Source organism: Caloenas nicobarica, chromosome 1 (assembly GCF_036013445.1).
Source record: "Caloenas nicobarica isolate bCalNic1 chromosome 1, bCalNic1.hap1, whole genome shotgun sequence".
In the NCBI taxonomy this organism is placed as follows: domain Eukaryota; kingdom Metazoa; phylum Chordata; class Aves; order Columbiformes; family Columbidae; genus Caloenas; species Caloenas nicobarica.
Window position 1 is genome coordinate 159,109,924 of NC_088245.1, and position 21,742 is coordinate 159,131,665.

A 21,742-nucleotide genomic window follows, 5' to 3' on the forward strand; every position below is an offset into this window, starting at 1 on the left:
AAGAACATATGGAAACCCTTAAGCATTCAATCTGCAATGTAAAACTACTGAACACAGATGATCCATCACTATGAAATACACTCTTAAAATGCAGGCAGAAAACAGAAGTGATTATTAAGAAAGCATAGGTTTTTGTTGAATTCTAAGTTGAAGCTTTATCTGCCTTGCCACAAAAGTAAATTAAAATCCACAGGGCCACAGGGGTTCTTATTTTAAAGGCATATCATCTCTTAACTGTTCAGGTCCAATCCAACTCCACTGTTATTAATGGGACATTTAAAACTGATTTGGAAACAGAGGAGGACATCACATCTGCAAGGTTACCACCCTAGCTTACATCAATTATACAAGAATAGGACAAATTAACAAATAACCTTAGCCCAGAATAGAGTTTGTCATAACCAGACAGGCTTGTCTGCATCATTGCAAATCAATAGTAGAATAAAAAGGCAGAAAGTGAAAGGAAACAATACCTGTGTAAAAAAATATGATATAGCATTACACTTGCAAGCCTTTTGTTATTGCAATGAGGAAAAACACACATGTATAGTTGTTAGTAAAATTAGAATTGTGGAAACAAAGCAAGAAGTTTTTACTCTCACAACCAGACATGGCAACAGTGAAGAGGACAGAACCAAGCATTTCAGAAGCAACACAAGCGACTCCTGTAAGCCTGGAAATAAGTGCTATTACAGTAACACTGCACATTAAGAAAATGTATTTTTACAAATCAGGATTCCACAAATCCATTCATCTGCACAACCACGCAGCCTAATAAATGTGCCAAAGTGCTGCTATTGGAAGCAATGGGAAATATTAAATGACTTATGATAGGCCAGATAAGCAAAAGACTAATATATTATTTAATCATATGCACTGCATTAAATCATTCCAGAAGTCATGGAATCCCACAGTTCATCCACTGAGAGTCTCAAGTTGCCAGATACTACTATTTAAACCAAGAGTGTTTGTGTTTTTTCTAAGAACAGTTGCACATGTTAAAGCTTTCAACCTAAACCACTTTAGGAAAATATATAGCTTTAAAAAACAAGTTAAAAATAAAGGCTTACTCTAAGTGAAAAACAAATACAAATAGGTCAAGACTGCCATGTCAGAGGAAGTTGCCTAATCAGGAGATCAAGAAAAAAAAAAACACACTAAGATTACGAGGTTCAAGCAAAAGGCTCAAAAAGAGTGCTTTTGTCACAAATCACACAAATCTTAGCGAAAACACCACCCTGCATCTTTCAATACATGCATATAGGTTATACACATGTATATCCACAAGACCCATGAATATGCACCCTGAGACTTCGTTGTTGTCGGTTTGGATTTGAGACATAAGCCTGCACTTGAAAAAAAAAAGTACTCTAGCTATATACAGCAGTTAATCAAGAGAGAGTTTCAGAAGTTGCAATAGAGTAGAACAGGCATCAATTTGTTCTGTAGCACAGGCAATCAAATTGATGACACAACATAAGCCATCATACGCTTTTAGCAAAGGTCTATGAAGTTTTCAGCAGTAAAGGAGTAATACAGCCTTCTGACTTTCACATTAGGAAGTGTCTAAGCAGATAGTTCAGATGATTCAATTTCATTTTTCTAGTTCATATGCACTAGTAGAGAACTAGTAATGTCTGACAAATATTGCCCAGTATTTAATACATGCGTTGTTTGTCCCTCCCATGGATTTCACACAACCTAACACTGCAGATTCAGATGGGTTTTTTCTATGAAAAAAGTTTACTTGTGATTAAATAAGAGAATACAAGATTTAGAAGCATTCTGCCTCAGAACATTGAGAGGTCACTCATCAACATTACATACTCACAGTCAGAGCTTTTTTGGAGGACAAACTGGTGACCTGTTCACCTAGACACATACATTGCCCAACCTTTATCACCCACGAGGGTCGCAGTCTCCAGACAGAGCACCTTAAGCCACCACAGGCAGTAGTGACAGCCACTTAGCCGCTTTGGTAGGCAATGACACACTAAGCATTGCAGGACAGTAAGAAACCCACATTAACAGTTCCGTCTGCTCCACTCCTTCAAGAATACCACCTCTGCCATAAGCAGCTTCTTGGCACAAGCTTCCAAATCTGCCTTTTTTCCAACCACTTTGCAATCTAGAAAGCCCAAATGCTAACTAGTCACCTGAACTGCCAGGTAGGAAGCCAATGCATGTGGGAACAGCATGAGAATCATACCAAATACTTCCCAAAAATATAATGTCCATTGAATCATGATAAAGGAACCTCACAATCTGCTTACAGATAACAAAGCCATGCACAGCCATTGTAAGAAAACAGTGCTGCCATTGAGAGTTCACATTTTAAAAGGTGACAATGCCATAATTGGCTGTGGGTAGGGCTGTGGATCCACCTGTATGAAGTTCTTCACAGGTCAGATGCATGTGCCCTGACAGAAGATGACCTATGCTGTTTTACCTTTTCCATTGTAAGCATACAGCCATTTACAAACATGTGATCAACCATTTCCATATACATTGTTTGCCCATTTATTTCAGACAATACATTGTTGGGGTTTTTTAATTCCACCAAGAATGTTAATCTAGCTTCAAAGGTAAAAAGAAGCGGTGCTGGCTGCTTTGTTCTCCCCTTAGTCATGACAAACAGTAGTTGCTAAAAGGGCACAAAAGGTGTATAAAAAACAGGTCCCACTAAGAACTCCAAAAAAGTCCATATCTTATTCCAAAATTGAATCCTTTTGTCCCACCATGTTTATGCCTTCTATTGCAATAGGGAGATTTCGGCAGTGGCTGACACTTTTTTGCATCAAGAAACTGTCAGAATAGTATTGTCAAGGTTGCATTCAAAAGGAGAATATTCCAGATTAAAGGTTGCATTTGTAACCTTAATTTTATCATTTTGATATTATTTTATGCACAAATTCTGTAGGTTTCCTGGGAAAAATACACCACAATACACCATCTATGAAAGCAGGAACTCTACCATACAGATATGTAAAAGAAACCAAAATACTCTGAAGATACAGATTCTGGAAACTAGTATTTTTCATACTAGAATTTGCAAAAGAATAGTGTTCATTTAGCTGATTTTTTTTTAACAGTAGCTTCCCAAGGGACTTTTGTGGAAGAGGGGGAAGGGCAAGTTCATTTACATTTTTCTTTCAATTAAAAAGGAGAAAACTGATCCCATTATGAGCAACTGCAACACCAAGCTGCTGTGCATCAAGGTTTAAGCTTCTAATCATTATCAGGAAACAAGAACATGTACACCTCAACTATAGGAGTAGGACTCCTACTTGCTGCTAACATCAGCTAGACTACAGGAAGAACAGCTGACTCCAGAATGACTGTGCAATCCAGTCACACACTTGATTTCTCTCTTTTCTCCCCCATTCTCTTCTTCACCCAGGTTAAGAAAAGGAGGAAATAAAGAGTCACTCTGACCATTGGCCAAATCCCAAAGTACTGGACATGCAAGGAGACCTGACTTGGCATTTTCATCCCCCCACCACAACAGCTGCCCTGGAGATTTGCAAGCAAGGAAAGGAAAACAATTTCAGAAAAGTGTATCTTTCAATGACAGGCCAACCAAAAGGCTCACCTTAGTCTCAGGGCTTTCTTCTTGCTAAATTTCAAAGGCCTGCTGCAGACAACAGAAGTGATGAGTATCTCAGAAAGGGTCTGCATTAATTTTATGTAACAGGAAACATTAAGCAAGCTAACCTTAATACAGAGGCCATTAACATTCTTCTAAAACATGAAATATCAAATCGTTCTTGCAGCTCTGCATAGCATCTGGCAAAAGATTAATTTGGGGGGGTTGTGTGTGCCTTGTGTTTTGGTTGTTGTTTTGTTGTTTGGGGGAGTGTTTGTTTTGTTTGGGTGTGTGGTTGTGTTGTTTTTCCTCAACATGGCAATAGATTAATTGCATCTTTAGATGCATGTCTACACACTGACTATTATGGAATTATTCCTTGAAGGAAGCAAACTGCCTACATACAAATATATTTGTATGCATAAACTACAAGTACTGAATTTTACAATTTCAATGTACAGATCATTTTTATAAGGCACTGCAAGAGTTCCAAATGGGATAGCTCAAATTTCTGAATTAAAATAAGAATGCAAAGATTCTAAGGAACAGCATTCACTTGCACAACTCCATATTTTGTTATTCTCCATAATAATGTTATCAATATTACCTTTTTTCCAAAATATGTCATAATTAAAACAGTCTTTAAAAAAATTGACTTCAGGGTTTAGGAAATCTTTAACAGATTCACTTGATATAAATGTCATGGATCCCTTTTCTGTCAGCCATCAACAGCAATCAGAATACATGCACATGAAGAGGGGATTGAATGCACCAACTTTATTGGATCATGGCGAACAACATACCAGATGTGTACCCACTGATTGCTTTTTGGAAATTTTGTTTTGGAAACAGATCATTTACTTGTGCTGTCCCCCATTCTAAGAGAACAAAATTAAGTTTCTAGAAAAGAAGGACTAGTGATTGTCAGTACTCTAAATATGTCCATCAAATTCTTCAGAAGGACTGTCTCTAGCTGTGTGCTACTCCATGAGTCATTTAGGCAATAATGAACAAAGACACATTTTTGTTCAAATCATACACAGTGGGATTACATATGAACTTACCCTCCATGTGTTAAGACAAAGCTTTGAGTTCATTACTGCTCTTACAGACAGATTTGGCAAGTTTAGAAAGTTTAATATATTTCTCCATTTCTAAATCTAGCTAGTTTTAAAAGTACAGATGCACACCAGGGAATAAGCCCAGGATTCACAAGTTTCTTCACTACATTTAGTGCAAAAGAAAAAATAGTGTATGTGCCCAGAAAGGGATAGGGAAAAAAATGAAACAAAAACACATCTGTGGCAACTTCACAACAGGCATATAACATTTTTTACAGGCTTTAATAAAGAAAAGAAATGGCAGGCAAGTTTTCCTCCTAAATATATTTATCAGGGTGTCTCAAAAATAAGCAGCCTTCAGTGATAAAGGCAGATTGTTTCACCAATTCTCACTAGGTGTTTGATATTCTAGAGCCACTGACATGCAGGGAAGCATGATAATGTCTTAATTGAGACTTTAAATAGTGCATTTCAAAAAGCAAATTAGAACTACCTTGTTTTATTATATTTTTAGATAACAGAATGCACCAGGTTTCTGAAACATAATTAAAAGCTATTTGGAGACAGTAGCACCAACCCAAACTTGAACATGTTTCTCATCACCACCTTATTTCAGGAATTCACTGTTCCAAGAATTTGAGTGAAAAGATGAGAAATAGGAAGTGAGAAGGGATCTACAGGAATGGTTGTACTTCCTTCATTTCTGCTTAATCCTGCCAAAAAAAGTGTTCCAGATTGTCAAATCACCAATATTGTAATTTGTGTCACCAAATAATAACTAGATTATTAGGAAATGAGCCCAGTTTAGAGTAATAACTATCAAATTTCAAGCTTTGGCAGCAAAATAGCACAAGTAAGCACTTCCGTTTCATTGATTTTTTTATTTTTAAAAAATGGGAACTGCCAACTAAAGCCAGTTATCCTGCTGGTCAAATCCAGTGGGAACACAGTTTGTTATAAATTAACCCCCAAATCTTCCCTCTAAAAAGAGGCTCTGGTACATTAAGCAGAACAGTGATAAAAGCAAGGTGCTAAACTGCACAAAAATATCATGTTAAGAGATTACCACAGATATGGTAAACCCTGGCAAATGCCAAGTGTTTAGAATTCCTTTCAACTTCAACATCACCACCACTCAGCAACCAGCAGGGTGCATTCAGCATCACACAGAACCTGCACTTGTTTTTGTTCGAGGGCTTTTTAAAAAGCACAGCAACTGATATGTATAAAATTTCATATTTCATTCCCAAATAATCTCCTTGATGAGCAAGTGATATTCTCTAACACTAAGCCAACTAAATACTGAAGGTCTATAATACAATTAGAATTTGAGCCAAAAGGTACATAGACAAGGAAGAGGTGTGGAAACAGGAGTTATTCCACAAATGCTAAGAAAAGAGCTATCATTTTATAGAATCATATTCCTCATCTGTGGTTTTACCCTGAATTAAAGAAGGTGCAAACTACTTCCAAAACCAACAATAAATTTATCTTACTGCCTGTAAAACACCATGGTTTTTTCAGCTATATGGTTCATTTACTCCATAACAAAGTTGGTAGCCATAACAGCTCTTCCCTGGAAATTTTGAATATCTACTTGTCCTTACTATCAGTGAAACAAATAGACAAAGACACAAGATCCACAGTGACTACACATACAGCACCCACTCAGCACTTTGCCCAAACATTGTGTGTCTAACTTTCTCCTAACACTGCTCCAATTTATAAGCAGCTGCATTAAAGTTTGTGGAAAATAATAATCAGTTTAAAGGCCATATTATCAGTTTCTGTGATATACAAAACCCACACTGAAGAAGTTGCGAGTGATAATTTTTATAAATTCAGACATGAAGTGAAAACAGCACCCTCTTGACTCTTTAGTTCTTTCAGAGACCGCGGTTCCACAATACACGACCTCCAGCAGAGAAGCCAGTTTTTAAAACAGCTTTCTATTCTCATCCTGAAAGTGCAGTTCAGCACCTTCTCAAGGCTGCTGATACAGCTGTTCACCAGCTGTGCTATGAATCACCAAAATGATCACTTAAAAACAGATACTTTTAACCTAGATCATTTCAGTGACCCAGTTTTACAGAGCAGTCTCATAAACAGTACAGGCACAAGTGAAAATGCCAAAAGGTTTACACTATTGATAAAGTTCTTACAAACAGGCACCTCCACTATTCACAAAACACAGGCAACAATTACACTCTGAAAATGCAAGAAATCCACATGAACAAAAAGCATAGAGGTCCCCTATCTTAAGGTATCTTTTAGATCTGCCTTGAATTGATATCTTGATTCCTTTGATACCTTGAAATGACTTATGTGCCACCTCATACATCATTCACAGACAAGCAAATAGACATAACTTACCAAACGTCTAGCAAATTCTTTATTTTCTGAAAGAAATCCATATCCTGGGTGTACCTGGAAAAAAAAAAACAAACCTCAAGCTGATTAAGTTCTGAAGGTAGACACCAAATTTGTTAGTACCTTTTCATGCACTGGGAAAGGCAAAGTGGACCAGTAAACATTTAGATTAGTTAAATATCTAAAGAAATTGTCTTTTAACACACTGATTTGTCTGAAGTTGAGCTGTAAAGACTCACTGGTTAAACTGCAATTTCTGAAACTCATTCCTTGCTTGAGTAAGGGAGAAAAGCACTGTTTGCAAAGCAATGGATACACTTTTCCTTTGGAATTTAAAAAAAAGCAGAAGGCAAAATTCCATTTTGTCACATTTATGTCATTGCAGACTCCCATAGATGCACTCACCCACTGGGTCTGTTCAGCCTGGAGAAGAGAAGGCTGAGAGGGGATCTCAATGTTTATAAATATCTCAAGGGTAGATGTAAAGAAGATGGGACCCACCAGTGGTGCCCAACAATAGGATGAGGGGCAATGGGCACAGGCTACAGCACAGGAGGTTCCATCTAAACATGAGGAGAAACTTCTTTACTGTGAGGGTGCCAGAGCACTGGATGGAACAGGCTGCCCAGAGAGGCTGTGGAGTCTCCTTCTCTGGAGACATTCAAGACCCACCTGGACACATTCCTGTGTGATCTGCTCTGGGTGAACCTGCTATAGCAGGTGGGCTGGACAAGATGATCTCCAGAGGCCCCTTCCAACCCCAACCATTCTGTGATTCTCTCCTTCACCCCAGAATGTCCCTGGCACTGACCACCGCAGCGCTCAGAGGGGCCCCAGCCAGGAGGCACCCCCACTGGAGAACAGCGGTCACTGCCCCCTGAGCCCCAGCCACACCCCCCCCCCCATTCCCCCATGCCACCTCAGCTGCTCACACTGAACCCAAAATCTGGAATAACTACTCATGAGGGGCAATTTACACAAGATTCTTGATCCAAGGCACTCTGACAAAATGTAAGCCATTTTATTCCCCTGTCTTAAAGGGCCTAAACAACTGGGTTCCATATTCAGAAACTCAGAGGGAAAGAAACAGTTAACTTTATAGCAAAGTGTTTGGCCCCTGAAAGCACCATACCAAAACATCACCTTTGAAAGAATTCACGATGCTGATCCAAACTGTTCCAGGGTAATTAGTGTTGCTCATATACACTCAAATTTTATTTTAATAAATACTCTGTGTACAGTAGCTTTGAATAATACATTTCACTGACAGAACAAAGAACATTAAGCATGTGAACATGACTACACATTAGTTTTCCCAACCGACTCCTGTTAAGCTTTGGATCTCTGGCCAACTTGGAAGGAGAAAAGGCAGAACAGCCCATATCTACAGATTTAAGCCAACATGCATTTTGTAAACATTCTGAAACAAATTATGGGATGCACCATTTACCTTACCTTCCTGCAAATAACATGTCTAGAATTTAGAAAGTGATTCAAAGAAAGTTTAAGCAAAAGCCTTTTTGGATACTTTGTAAAACGTTCAAAAAAGCCATTATGGCATATAAAGGGTTAGTGCTCAAAACTAATTGGGATTTTTTTTTCCCCCCAGCAAATTTGGAAACGAACTGAAGCTGCTCCCTGGTGTGAAAGCTGAATCCAGCAGCCACCTGCAGGATCAGCGACCAGTGCTGCCAGATGCTACAAAGCCTTTGATTTCCAGTAGCTATTCCGGACGCATTTAACTCATGTGACATGAACTAACTGGAATAGCATATTCAATCACTTCCCCCCCACACCTTTTAGAAAAAAAAAATACAAACTCCAGCTTCTCTGCTTTCTATATATGAAACAGCTGCAGCAGATAGACTCATTCAGACTCACAGCTTGGGCCCTGGTTTCCTTAATGACTTCCATGATGGCATCCATGTTGAGGTAGCTTTTGCTAGTGGGAGCTGGGCCAACACAGACAGCTTCATCCGCCATTTTCACATGAACCTGAAGAGGCAATATTCTGCATTAACAGATGCTCCCAGAGAAAATAATTGCCATCATCCTGAAATACGCACACAAATCTGATTGTTTCAAAGGTAATTTACATACCATAACCACTCTAAAACACACACTGAAATTACTAACATTGACATACAAGAACTCACACAATAACATTAAATTGCATTTCATTTAACTCTAAGCTTAAGTCACTGACAAAATGTTTTATTATTTCAACATACTATTTTGAATTTGATTAAATAAAATCATGACAAGTATAATTTCAGCTTCCTATACTGATCATCTATATGTAAATGCAGACCAAAAACTACTTTGTTACATGTAACCAGGGTAGTCTAATATCTTAATACTTAATAACAAACATTCATGACCAGTTCTAAGCAGGCTCCCCAGGAAGTTGGGGATAATTAGAGAGAATTGAATGAAGGGATGCAGTGAGTGTCCCTGCACAGCATCAGGTCAGCACCATGCACAAATTAAAGCCTATGACTAAAGAGTTCAATATCACTACACATGAACCAGAGAATCTTGAGAATTATTTAAGCAGGCTCATGTTTGATTCCTAATCCATCGTATCCTCATTTATATGCATTTGCCAAACATTTTTTAGTCAAATCTGAACTATAAAAAAAGGGATGAACATTTCCAGCATTTTACCAGGAACAAAAAAAATAGCTAGGTTTGAAGTCAGAAGGTAGGTTCAAAGTTAGAGGTCTACTTACAACTCATACACACTTACCTTGAAGAAAAAGTTATAAAAGTTTAGATTGGTCTTCAACATGTTTTCAGAGTTTAGACTACTTTTCCTTTAAAGATGCACACCAACCACAGAAAAAACAGTTTTTCCCCATTCTGCTCTCCTTTTGTAAGCTCCCTTTCAGTATGTAAGAAAGCATGCCGTTGCTCATACTAAGATTATATTAGCTGTGTGTCAGTAAGACTTGTTTATATTGAAAGTTTGACATTTCTAATGCTTACCAGTTTTAAAAGTTTTTTATGGAATATTTGATACCTTCAGCATTTGAAACTGAGAATACACTGTTTAAAAAGGGTATTCTTCTAGAAAAAAGGAGTATCCACATATGTGAATTTTAAAACTTTAGTTTATAAACACAGAATTTTGTTCTTTGTGAAAAGGAATTTTATTTCTAAATAGCAGGAAGGCTGTCAAGTATGACAAACTAAGGTTAGAAGTACTGTTGCCCACATATACTATTGCCTCACTCAGTAGAAACAAGGCCAGAAAAAAAAAATCTAGAAAAAAGTGACAAGCAGTAGTCAAACAACATTTTGAATAATACAATGAGAAAAATATTTAAGTATAACAAACCTACCTAAATATTTTAATTTTCTCTTTGACTTTTTTCTGAACTTTGCAAAAGTTAATCCTACCACTGGGAAGGAAAATTAACTTGCCACTTAGTTCCAGGTTCCTTTCTGGGGGCATCTCTTAAATAGTTTCTGAATTTGCTGTATACTTGAGGATTTGAGAGTTCACTTAACCTCCTGGAATTGCACAGCATTTCACATTTAAATTATTGCTTCTGTAAAGTCACAACAGTGACTTAATGGTGAATTTTACCACTATAGCATTAGCCTCGCATTAAACACAAAGCAAAACCAAAAACCCCTAAGCACTAGCACAATCATGAAGCAGGATTTTAATGCTTTTTAGTAAGTACACCTCGGCAACTTAAGTCAGTAATCTATTTTGACCAAATGCTATCAAGATTAGCCTGTCATCCTTCCCAGAGCACTAAATAAAATAAACAACATGGCCTTTGGATACCCTTATTTGCATGATCAATTTATATGCTTAAAGTTGTTGCTTGGAATTCCAGTGTGGTTTACATGTCTAAACAAGGTTATTTAAGCTTAAGCACAGGTAAGCACATATGTTTTATAAAACTAAATGCTTCCTTAGAGGAAAGGACTCAAGATAGTTAGATTTTTAGGTATCAAGGAAAAAACCCCACACCCACACACTTCTCACACTGAGACACCAACAGTCCTACTAGTACCAAAAGTAGCCATAAAAGATACTGCAAACCCATTTATTTTATCCACATTAACAGCCTTATGCATTTTTCCCCCACCATTTTCTCCCCACTTCTGAAACGCTTTGTTGTTACTTCAACTCCTTGGTGTTTCAACTCTTCCCATATTCCCCTGTAACCTGGCAAATCCATTTCTCCTTACCTCACTGTAAGTCCTTACTGCCTTCTCCAGTTCAGCCCTGCATACACCCTAATATACCACATGTTGATATAACAAAGCAGCCATATCACCTTATTACCTGATACAATGCCACAGAAACACTAAGTAAATCTCTCAAGGGTAAGAAAGACTTCTCCATTCCTCCCCACTAGTTTAAAACCTCCATGATTAAACCAGTGCACATGTAATCTGGAAATAGAGACCTGTTTCTTAGTAATTCATGATGACAATTCCACTCTAAGCATTTAATTTTTCGCAATACACTGTAGTTCATGAAGAATGGGCCAAATACCATAACAAACACACCACAGAATTCACAGTATATAGAAACAATTACTCTAACCATAATTACTAGCAAACATAACAAAAGCCATCATTTGAATCTACACTACAAAGTGGCACATAATTCACACCACAATTCAGTAAATCTTTTCCTCTGCATAAGCTGACTTATAATGCAACATTTCTAGACAGACCAAAGAATCTAGCAACTCCCTTTCCTCAAGCATTACAAGTTTCAAATATATTTGTTTTCAAATTCAACTGTTGCTTAAGTGCTTGACTTAAATCACACAGTCCTAGGTATTCAAAACTTCTCCCTAATTTACTATAGATAAAACTTCAGAAGTGTAACTTCTTTTTCTGTTTTAGTTTACAAAAACAATGTCAAAAAAACAAAGAAGCAAGTCCCAGAAGGTTCTTGAAATGCAATTCCTTCATAAATATTAGAACTGACCCTGCAAGCTCAAGCAGCGATAACAATGGATAACAAAGGCTGGAAAAGCAGACAAACCTTAAAAGTGATGAATGGTTTATACTGCAAATTTTAACCGTATTGGGCTACGTGTGCCTCAAAAGATACATTTCAAGCAGCTACAAGGACCTGTTATGTTAGAGAATACAAACAACTAGAAAACATGAAGACATCTTATTTATGTTCAAGCTTAATTTCTGTAAAAGTTGTATATTTGTAGTAGTATATTTCATAAGGCCTAATTATATTGCAGCAACAACAGAAATAAGACAATAGTCACCAAAACCTACTGAATCCACCTAATTCAAAATACTACAGACTAAATTTTGACCTATTACAGAGAATCAGATGCCTCATCTTTGTTACTGATTTGGGTTTGGATTTCCAAACACCCAACCAGCCCATCACAGCCTCCTCAGCTCTGCACCTATGGCAAATAAGCTACTAACACTACTGCGGATTTAACAATGAGCCCTAGTAGAAGAATACTAGAATGAATACTCTTTAATAGTGTAACCCCTCTTAGATTAAGGTACAAAGACAACTGGACACAATTTGAAGTAAAACAATTATTTTATTGCACAGCTCTTCATGACCACATACAGATACAAGAACTAGCTCAAGTCCAACAATTAATTCATAAGCAAACCACACAAAAATGGCCACCTGTTTCCAAAGCTAGTTTAGGTCCAGAAGCCAAATAAATCAGTAAATGCTGCCAGATCTTCACACAGGACCAGCTTTGTGTTTCTCCACCACGTTCCCAGCAAATGGGCAAGTAAAGGCTGGAGTCCATCAGGGCTGACCAGCCAGCCTTTTTCGGCCAGCCCTGATTCCAAGCACCGCTCCAGGCTGTAGCAGCTCTCAGAGCTGGGAGGGCAATAAGGGGTAATCACAGTAGCAGTCATTGGTTTGGGAGGTCCTTCGCTTACATTAGGTTTCAGTATTTCAGTAGGATTTGTAAACCAGGTTTGGTGCCAGGGCTTGGCATTATATTCCAAACGGGAAATATGCTCATAGCCCAACATTTTAGATAAGCACCACAAAAATAGTCAATATCCGCTTTCCAGGAGATAACCCGATTTAGAAGGACTGCACTGAATCAGAGCTACTAAGTACCCAAACTACCTAGATTATGCTAGCTCTCCTTTACTCTGGAGGGTGACACATGTATTCATTTGACAACAGCACACTCTCTTGCCCAACCATACCCTGAATTTACTCAATTATTCCCTTAAACCTGTATCTCAAACCATCATTTCAAGACATCAAAATGAATAGCTAACTACCTAAAACATAAATAGCACTCCTACAGACATTCTGTTTAACACAGCATAATCAAGGTAACCTTCTCCAAGAGCAATTCAGGTGCTGCAGACTGCTAGTTGAGATCTATATTATAAACAAGACACATTTACAAACACATGCCCCTCAGCATTTCAACACAGAAAAGTTTTCTTGGTATGGAAAAAGAATGTATGAGTATTTTAAGGCAAAGAACTAACACTTTTTCAGTGCATACGCAATCTATAAAACAATTAAAGATGCTGAGATAATTTACAGATCCCTAGAATTATAATTATTCAGCAGCTCCAGAGATTTACATTCTTATGTATCCGATTCATGATAGAAGTACTTTTCTCCCTAATTTGTTTTATCCTCATCTACTAATTCCAAAATTAAAGGCTGATGTCAGATGCCAAAGAGGAACCAAAAAACCCTACACACAAAACACACACATCTACATGTTTCCTAACAGAGCACTTAATATCACCTGCATAGTTTCCACAGATGATTTTATATACTTGGGCAGTTTGATGCTTGTCATGTGACAGATGCCATTTACTTCACTGTAAATGCCTAATTAACACATATACACACACACTCGCCCAATTCCTCCATCTTCAGGGAAGTAAATGTCTGGGATTCCCCAGTGTCCCAGTTTTTCAGAGCAGGTCACTCTACACATCCCCAGGTCTCAACAGAAGTTGATGTTTTTGCAGCAGACAGGTACACTGAATTACAAAACCCATTTTTTCCCTCCAATTCTTTCGTATTGTTACAAAATTTACATATAGAGAAATTTGTATCTGTATACACAATGTTAAACCTAGGAAACGATTATGAAAAAGCTCAGTGAAGAGAATGCTTCTGTTTAGTACACTAGATAAGATCTTGAGCATTGTTTAGACAAAGAAGTCTAATCAAACAAGCCATTCTCCTTTTATAGCTCAAATCAATATTGCACATTGGAACAACATCCATTGGTGTAAGTGGATTCTCTTAATTGGCCCAAACTGCATAATATCGCTCAGCAAGACAAATCACAATTATCTCAACCCATAAAATAGGGCTAATGAGTAAATCCTTTGTAAGGTAGCTAAAAGAAACCAACCACATCAAATCTTGCCACCACCACTGCCAAAAGAGACAAAAACAAAAAGCTTGTGACAGTCTTAAAAAAATAAAATGGATGCAAAAAAAGTTCAAATTTACCACTTTGCCAAAACACATCTTTCATCTGACTGCAGTGTCTTTAGCAGCTTCACACTAAGATACACATACCAATAATGCAATAAACCTGTGCACATAGTGAGTATGTGATTCATACAGCCTTTAAAGTGCCATCTGCAAAGAAATACTGCCACACAATTACAGCATTTAACCCTAAAAATTAATGGAAACATTTCTAAATCATGTGAAAAGCAGAACTGTGAAAGCTGTAAGTAGCATAACTATCCCATATTTTCCATATTTATTTTTACTCAGCATTTCAAAACCTAGAGATTTACGCAAACAAACAAGTCAACCTACAGTCAGCATAAGTAGATTTCTCTGCAAGCCCGTTTTGAATCTATAATTTTTAATTTGATGGCCCACAAATAGTTACGTGAGGACTAAGGTAAAACAATTCCTCAGTGGCCTTTAAACATATGGTTTGTTAAAGGGTATTTACTTACAGTCCCCTCCAAGTCTACAATGACCCTCAAAACAGCCCATCCGTTAGCATCTACAGGATTAGATCCTGGGTTAGCAGACACCACACAAGAAAAAAAAAAATCAGCATACTACTCCCCTCTCCTACTCTTCAGTTTGCCAGCTGGTCAAAACTTGAAAACAGCAATAGCCTCACTAACCAGTAGCCTCAAAAATCCACAGATTTCAAATAAAATTAAAATGGAAGGATCCAGGTTGAACTGAACAGTCTTTAAAAGAGATACCTATCAGGCAAGGAAGACTAGGTTTCTAACAAAGACTAAGAGAATAAACTTTCCAACATAGATATTTTTATTGTTTGCATTCTCACTTATAAACATGAATTCTTGTAATGTTTAAAAAAGAAAAAATCTCAAAATTCTCTCTCCTACGAATGAAGCTCTGGGACTTTGTTGTCTGCTGAAAAGACATGCAATTCTACTTGACAAAGACCTCACCAACAGGAAATGGCTCCCCCACTGTATCTAGAGACCGATCACCAGTACTGTGAAAAACAGACCAAGCTAAAGCTGTCACCCAGCGATACTCTGCAACTGAGTTCTATTTGCTGGGACAAGCAAGGAAATGCCTCCAGAGTCCCAAAGACATTCTCTAGATTCTTATCTGGAACACTCTTCCAGAATGGCTTTTCTTAAAGCCTTCTCCTATATGCATATTCTTTGGCAGATAACCTCCCGGTGAAGCACATTCTACAACACTGATAGGAAAGGCTTTTCCATCAGAATTTTATTGCAAGTGCTTACTGTGTTTCACACTCCAAAACAGTAAAGACCAGGATCTAGTAATGTAGTGCCTCATACAAACTTAAGACCACAGAACTGAAGTTTAGCCAGATCTGAGCAGTGGAATGTTGGGAAGACACTACAATTAAGCTGACTAAAACAGGGTGGTGGGGTTTTTTTGGCCAGACATTGAAAATCAAATGTATTGTTTTGTCTCTACAACACATTCTCTCAGAACTTTAGTCTCTATAGAATGTTCTTAGACCTCTTCTAGGAAAGCTTGTCTCTACAGTCTTCTGTTCAGAATGCAATTGTTCTTGGAACAAGGCTCCTTTAGCCTAAAAGCTTATCTGCAGATAACCAACAAGTGCAATAAAAGGTTGTTTAATTTTTTTCAAGTTCAAGCAGCTTTTCTTTTTGAGAAGAGAGCCTGCTTAAAGTTGTAGCAGACAACTGTAAGAGTCTACCTTTTTTTAAACAGCCAATGAGAGTAATTTGTTATGATAATTTAGCAGAATTAAGGTGTTAGTTTGTATCACAGCCTTCCACATGCTTTAGTCAACACCAACCACAAACAATCTTTAGCAGTGTAACTGAAAAAGTGGGAAAAGGGAGATCAATAGTAACCTTGTTTACTAATCTATCTTTGGATGAACTGCAGGATTAAGAGCAGTAGAAGAATTAGGAGGGGAAAAAAACATCCCATTCTTCAACTCATTGCACCAATAGCAAAACACTTCTCACAATCTTGAGGGAAAAGTATCACCCTTGTGTCCTTCCACTCATGGCTCCCTTTGACAGGTGCAGCACCTATGAGTTTCTTCACCCAAGTGAAGAGTAGAGGCAGCACAACCATTCAAAACAACCTTTGCCGATTTAGGGTGTGCTGTGAAGACTCAAAGTTAGCAACTGCACTGATACCTCTGCAGACCACTTTGGCGTACATCTAGGCTCTAGATTCTAGAGCAAGTGTCCAGGAGAAACAGGAGAACCTTACTTCAGAGCATACACTAGCAACTTGGGGAAGATACTTAACTAAATCTGTTTACCAAAGCAAGAGTCTCCACCTGTTGCAAGAGTTGAGCAATTCTTCACATTCAGATCGGTCCACTATGCCCTGAATAGATGCTAGAGTTTCATCTTCACAGTGTATGCAATTCTGAGCTTTAAGTGTTTTAGGAAAAAAATGAAGTTTTTTTGTGATGTTAACAAAACAGCAGCATCCTACAGTGGTTTTAGTAGCCTCTCTGCATTTCAAACACATCTGCACCCACATGTCAGCCTTTCACTAATAGAATCTCAGCTTTCTAAGCACATTAGCAAAGCAATAGGTCAGATCTTTCTCATGCAGTTTCTTTTCCCTGCCTCTTCCAAAAATAAGCTCACCATGGAATGTATTTGCATGTTACTTTGTTTTGCCTTCTAAATGGGTAAGACATGGGAGACCGGAAAACTAGTTAAGGAGGTCTAAAATGCAGTATCAGGCAGTAGCAAGAGTAGCCAGCAACTACAAAACTTCATATAGTAGCTAGATATCCCAGAAAACATGTGATACAGAAAAAGTAGCTTAAACTCAAGCCACATTACAAAGCAACACACCATATGCATTGGCAGCATGCTCCTATCTAGCATTTTCAGCTTAATTCAGATCGAGTTCCTCTTCCAGATGGATAAACACAGTGCACAACCATTCAGACAAGGTTCCCCTCTAATCTCAATCTTCCTGCCTACAGAGAGATGCTCTGCAGAATTTGCTTCCAGCATCCAAAGATGGTAATTAAAATCAGGGATCCCTGAAACCAGTTCCAGAGCTGAGAGAACAGCAACAGCAAGGTGAGTCCACAGCTACCTGGTGTTTCAACTATGCAATACCATTTAAAAGAAAGGTGAGAGAAGTATGGACATCAGCTCAAGGTAGCATATTCTGGAACAGAAGACGACTAACATTAAAAAAAATCAGAAATACAAGATACAGACTGTACAGTAAATTAAGTTTTTCCCAATATGGATTAACTTCTTGCCCAAAATGAGCTATATATTTGAGACATGAAGTTTCATAATAAGCCTCACTTTATGCAAATACAAGTTACCAAAGGATTATCCCAGCCCTAACTCTCTTCCACATTCAGCTCTAGCAATTATAACACTGCTGAAAGATCAATGAACTGAACAGATTTTTCCCAGTGGAAGAGTAATCTAAGGGGAGGGGAAATTAACCTTCTGTCAGATCAGCCAGTTAAACTATCTCCCCACCATATGACCATTGGATCCAATACAGTGAATGAATGAGAGGGGACAGGAGAGCACAGAGTCCTTGCAGAAATATTTTGGACCTAGAGAAATTTAGACATAATACGAAACAGATGTAAAATGTCAAATAATACATAAAAGAAAATTCCTAAAATAGGTTGGGGGTAAATGCAGAATACCTTAATGATGAAAAACTTTCAGTGAAAGTTTTCTAAAATGCAGAAAATTTTCCGTCTATGCAATACATATGTATCATAGAAAAAGATATATACACGTGTGTATATGTATATGTACCCTTTACAGCCCTTAACCACTTTTGGGTACCCAGTGAGTGGAGTTTTTCCATTGAAGTTAAGTACTATAGCAGCACCTATAATAAACCACAAAAATTCAGTCATGAAACCTCAAAATTATCATCATGCCCAGCATAAGATTGTTTTAAGATGAATGGAGTATTTAATACTTACAAATGCCTTATTAAATACTCCATTACATAATGTTCACAAAAGTGAGCGTTTTTCCTTCAAAATTCCACTAATGCGAATATTCAGATTTCTTCTAAAAATATGCTTTTAGGGGTTTTTTTTTAAATGTTAATTCTACAGGAAAATTAAATTTTAACGCACTGTCAGAAAGGTAATTGTTTTACAGGATACCTTTGAAGAAGATATTCTTCTACCTAAAACCCATCCTAAGTTTTCTGCTCTCAAAAGTTTTATTTTGAAAGACAAGGCAGCTTTGAGATTCCAAGAGGCAGATGTCAAGACTATAAAAACTGTGTAACAGAAAAAACACCAAGCATGCTTGCTGTGGGTGCCCACAGAACACAGTATGACAGAAATACCACAAAATCTACTTGTTACGTTCTCAGAATAGACTTACCTTTTTTAAAAAAAAGGTGATTTCTAGCAAGAAATCATCCCTACCCATGCCAGAAGCATAATCACTTGTGTGCCATCTGTTTGACAGCCACTTGCTCCTGTCACAAACATAATAAGCACAAAGAAGCATTTGCTATAAAACACAAACTGCTAGCCCTCACATTAAAAAAGGATAAGAGAGCCTGTCAGTATTTGCAACTTTCTAGTCAAAGTTTAAACAGATTTTGCATAGTACTAGATAAAAGCAATTGCAGAAAAGCCCCAAAAGCAAGTAGATAAAGAATTACATGGGGAAAAAAATGTATTCCATAAAGGATGATCAAACTTGGTAACAGCCAGGGCCAAACACCTCCAAAAAAAAAAAAAGACAGACACACAGATCAGCAGAACTAAGTTGCAGGATGAAGAGTTCCAGAGTTGGCTGCTAGACATGGCAAAAGACTATTGTTGCTGCACAGAAAATCTTAAACAGGGCAGAAGACAGACAGCAGAAAAAGTAGTTATTTCTCAGTTTCAGCCTATGGTGTAATGTCCTTAAAAAGTTATTTAACATAGTTCATTGTACTGTACTAACTGCCATGCCATCCGTACATAAAATTTATACATTTATATTCTACAATGCTGAACATATTACCGATACATTAAGCAAAGAAGTACATTTCTGCTGTTAACAGTATATCCATACAATTGAAAAATAGTTGTATGGGCAACCAGCTGGCTCAACAAATCTGTAAGGACGATGCACAGTTTAACAAATGGGCAGGAACAGACAAGTAAACCTGCACTGTCTAAATACGATTCACACAACTAATACCAGCACTGGACAATCCAACCATCCAGTCCTGATGCCAGACTTCACATGGTCCCATCCTTTCCCAGATCAAAAATATTTAAGAAGTTTTTGTTGTTTTTTTTTCCTTACAGCCAAAAGTATTTCTCATTTCTCAGATTTCTGTCACAGTTACATCTCAAATTAAGATTTCATTTTAACATGACACCAGGAAAATCCTTAATTTGCTTTTTAGATTATTCAGTATTTTCCCTGATAACATTTCTACCTCCAAGATTATTTCCTATGATACACACTTTTCGATATGAAGGTAATTCAAGGACAAAAAGCAGAACCTTAGTCTGTACTGTAACCCTTTAATCCTATGACAATATTATTTCAGCACACCAAGCAGATTTAGTCTGAAAACAGTGCACTGTATTGAGGAAATAAGTCTTGATGTATTAAAAGAACATCTTTCGCAGGCAACTATGAAGTTCCACCCACCAAGGGTTTAAGCACAGTCCTGTTTCGATAAACAAAATTGGATCAATAAAACGTCGGGTCTTCTCCCACATTTATTTTACACCCTTCTATAACAAGCTGTCACTGCTGGGATTTCCTTTTTAGATGCAATAATTTAAGAAGTATGAAGTAAAGCACTCTTCATCTTCTCCTTTGATGACTAAACTAAAGACTAGAAAATGTGGGAAATATCACTATCAGACTAGTTCAATTACAGTATCATAAATACTTATGACCTATAAGTTATAATAAATACATATTTAGATCTTTTATATAATGCACTGGATCAATGTTAATGATATTTAGTGTAGTAAAAATGGTTTTATACAGGAAACACCTGCACAACACCAAAGGAAAGAAACAACCTATTTCTGTAAGGTGACAAGTATTCCCATTTTTAAGAAAGGTACAAACTTTTACATTCTTCACCTACTATATAGTATTCACAAATCTAAGAGGTTAGCTCAACCTCCTATAGAGTCTAAGATATTGCAGTAACCTTTTATACAAATAGATTCTTGTTTTTAAAGAGCCTAGAAAAAAGAAAAGTTTTTCCAAATTGCAGAGACTCTGCATAGCAGCACAACACACACAACAGTTCCTTCTAAATCCTCTTTCCTATTAGCATTTAGGTTTGGGGTTTTTTCCCCCCCCATCCAACCTGCTAAATAAAGTCATATTTCCTGCTGACAGCCAATGATTGGTTTACCTATAACTCCAGGGGGTTTAACTATCCATCCTCTAAGAAGCTTTGACAGTTTAACCTGCTGAGCTCACAGCACCCAAGGGAGGGTCTTACTTGCAGTTTTACTTGTGCTGCTGCTGACCACTAATACTGACTCCACAAATAATGGATTTCAATAACAACCTCCTACAGGTTAACACTTTGGGTACTAGCCATGATACTGCTTTAATTAAGTTAATACATGAAGGTCACAGTTTAGTAGAAAGTTTTATTACCTTTGGCAGTGCTTACAATAGCAGAAAGAGTACAGATGCTCACCTGTCCAGTAGCTCTGGGATAAGTTTGCCTACACACATAATTTAATTGGTTTATGGCTTCACATAGAGTTTTGTTTATTAGTTCTATTTCTTCTAACCATGGATTTTTCCAGCATAACTGATAAGTTCATGATCAATATGAAATGGATGCCTCTAACAACACTGGGTACAGAATGCATTTACCTGGCATATAAATAGTCCATGCACTACAGTTAAAGGGTGCTGGGTTTGGTTTTTTTCTTTGCAAGGTTTGGAGCATCCTGACAGTGAAAAAGATTAGCATTTTTATTTCCTTGAAGATCAGTTGCTAACATTAAAAATAAATTTTCTATTTAACAAGTTATGTAAAAGTTTAAAGATGTTAAAAACATTTAGTCCAAAGTGGGAAATAATTCATATTTCCTGAAAGCAAACATTTGACAAAAGAGTAACAATTGGAGAGGTACATGTTTAAATTAATTTTCTTAGACTAAGTATTCACATATTCTTTTTCAACATAGTACTTAAAAGCACATATTAACTTCAAAAATAAAGGGAAAAGAGGTTCCTTGTTAGAAACCCAGTATTAACTTTAACAAAAAATAAAACAAAATCCAAT

The 21,742-nt window shown here is 37.3% G+C and overlaps 1 protein-coding gene across 2 annotated transcripts in view; it reads right to left on the reverse strand.

Moving 5' to 3' along the window:
• PCCA (propionyl-CoA carboxylase subunit alpha) overlaps positions 1–21,742 on the reverse strand; it is a 287,919-nt gene that overhangs the window by 238,587 nt on the left and 27,590 nt on the right. For both annotated transcript variants that reach the window (XM_065637581.1, XM_065637588.1), the window contains exons 5-6: positions 8,899–9,012; positions 7,021–7,074 (exon numbers count right to left, since the gene is read on the reverse strand). In XM_065637581.1, coding sequence (XP_065493653.1) covers positions 7,021–7,074; positions 8,899–9,012 — 168 coding nt within the window. The remainder of the gene's footprint in view (positions 1–7,020; positions 7,075–8,898; positions 9,013–21,742) is intronic.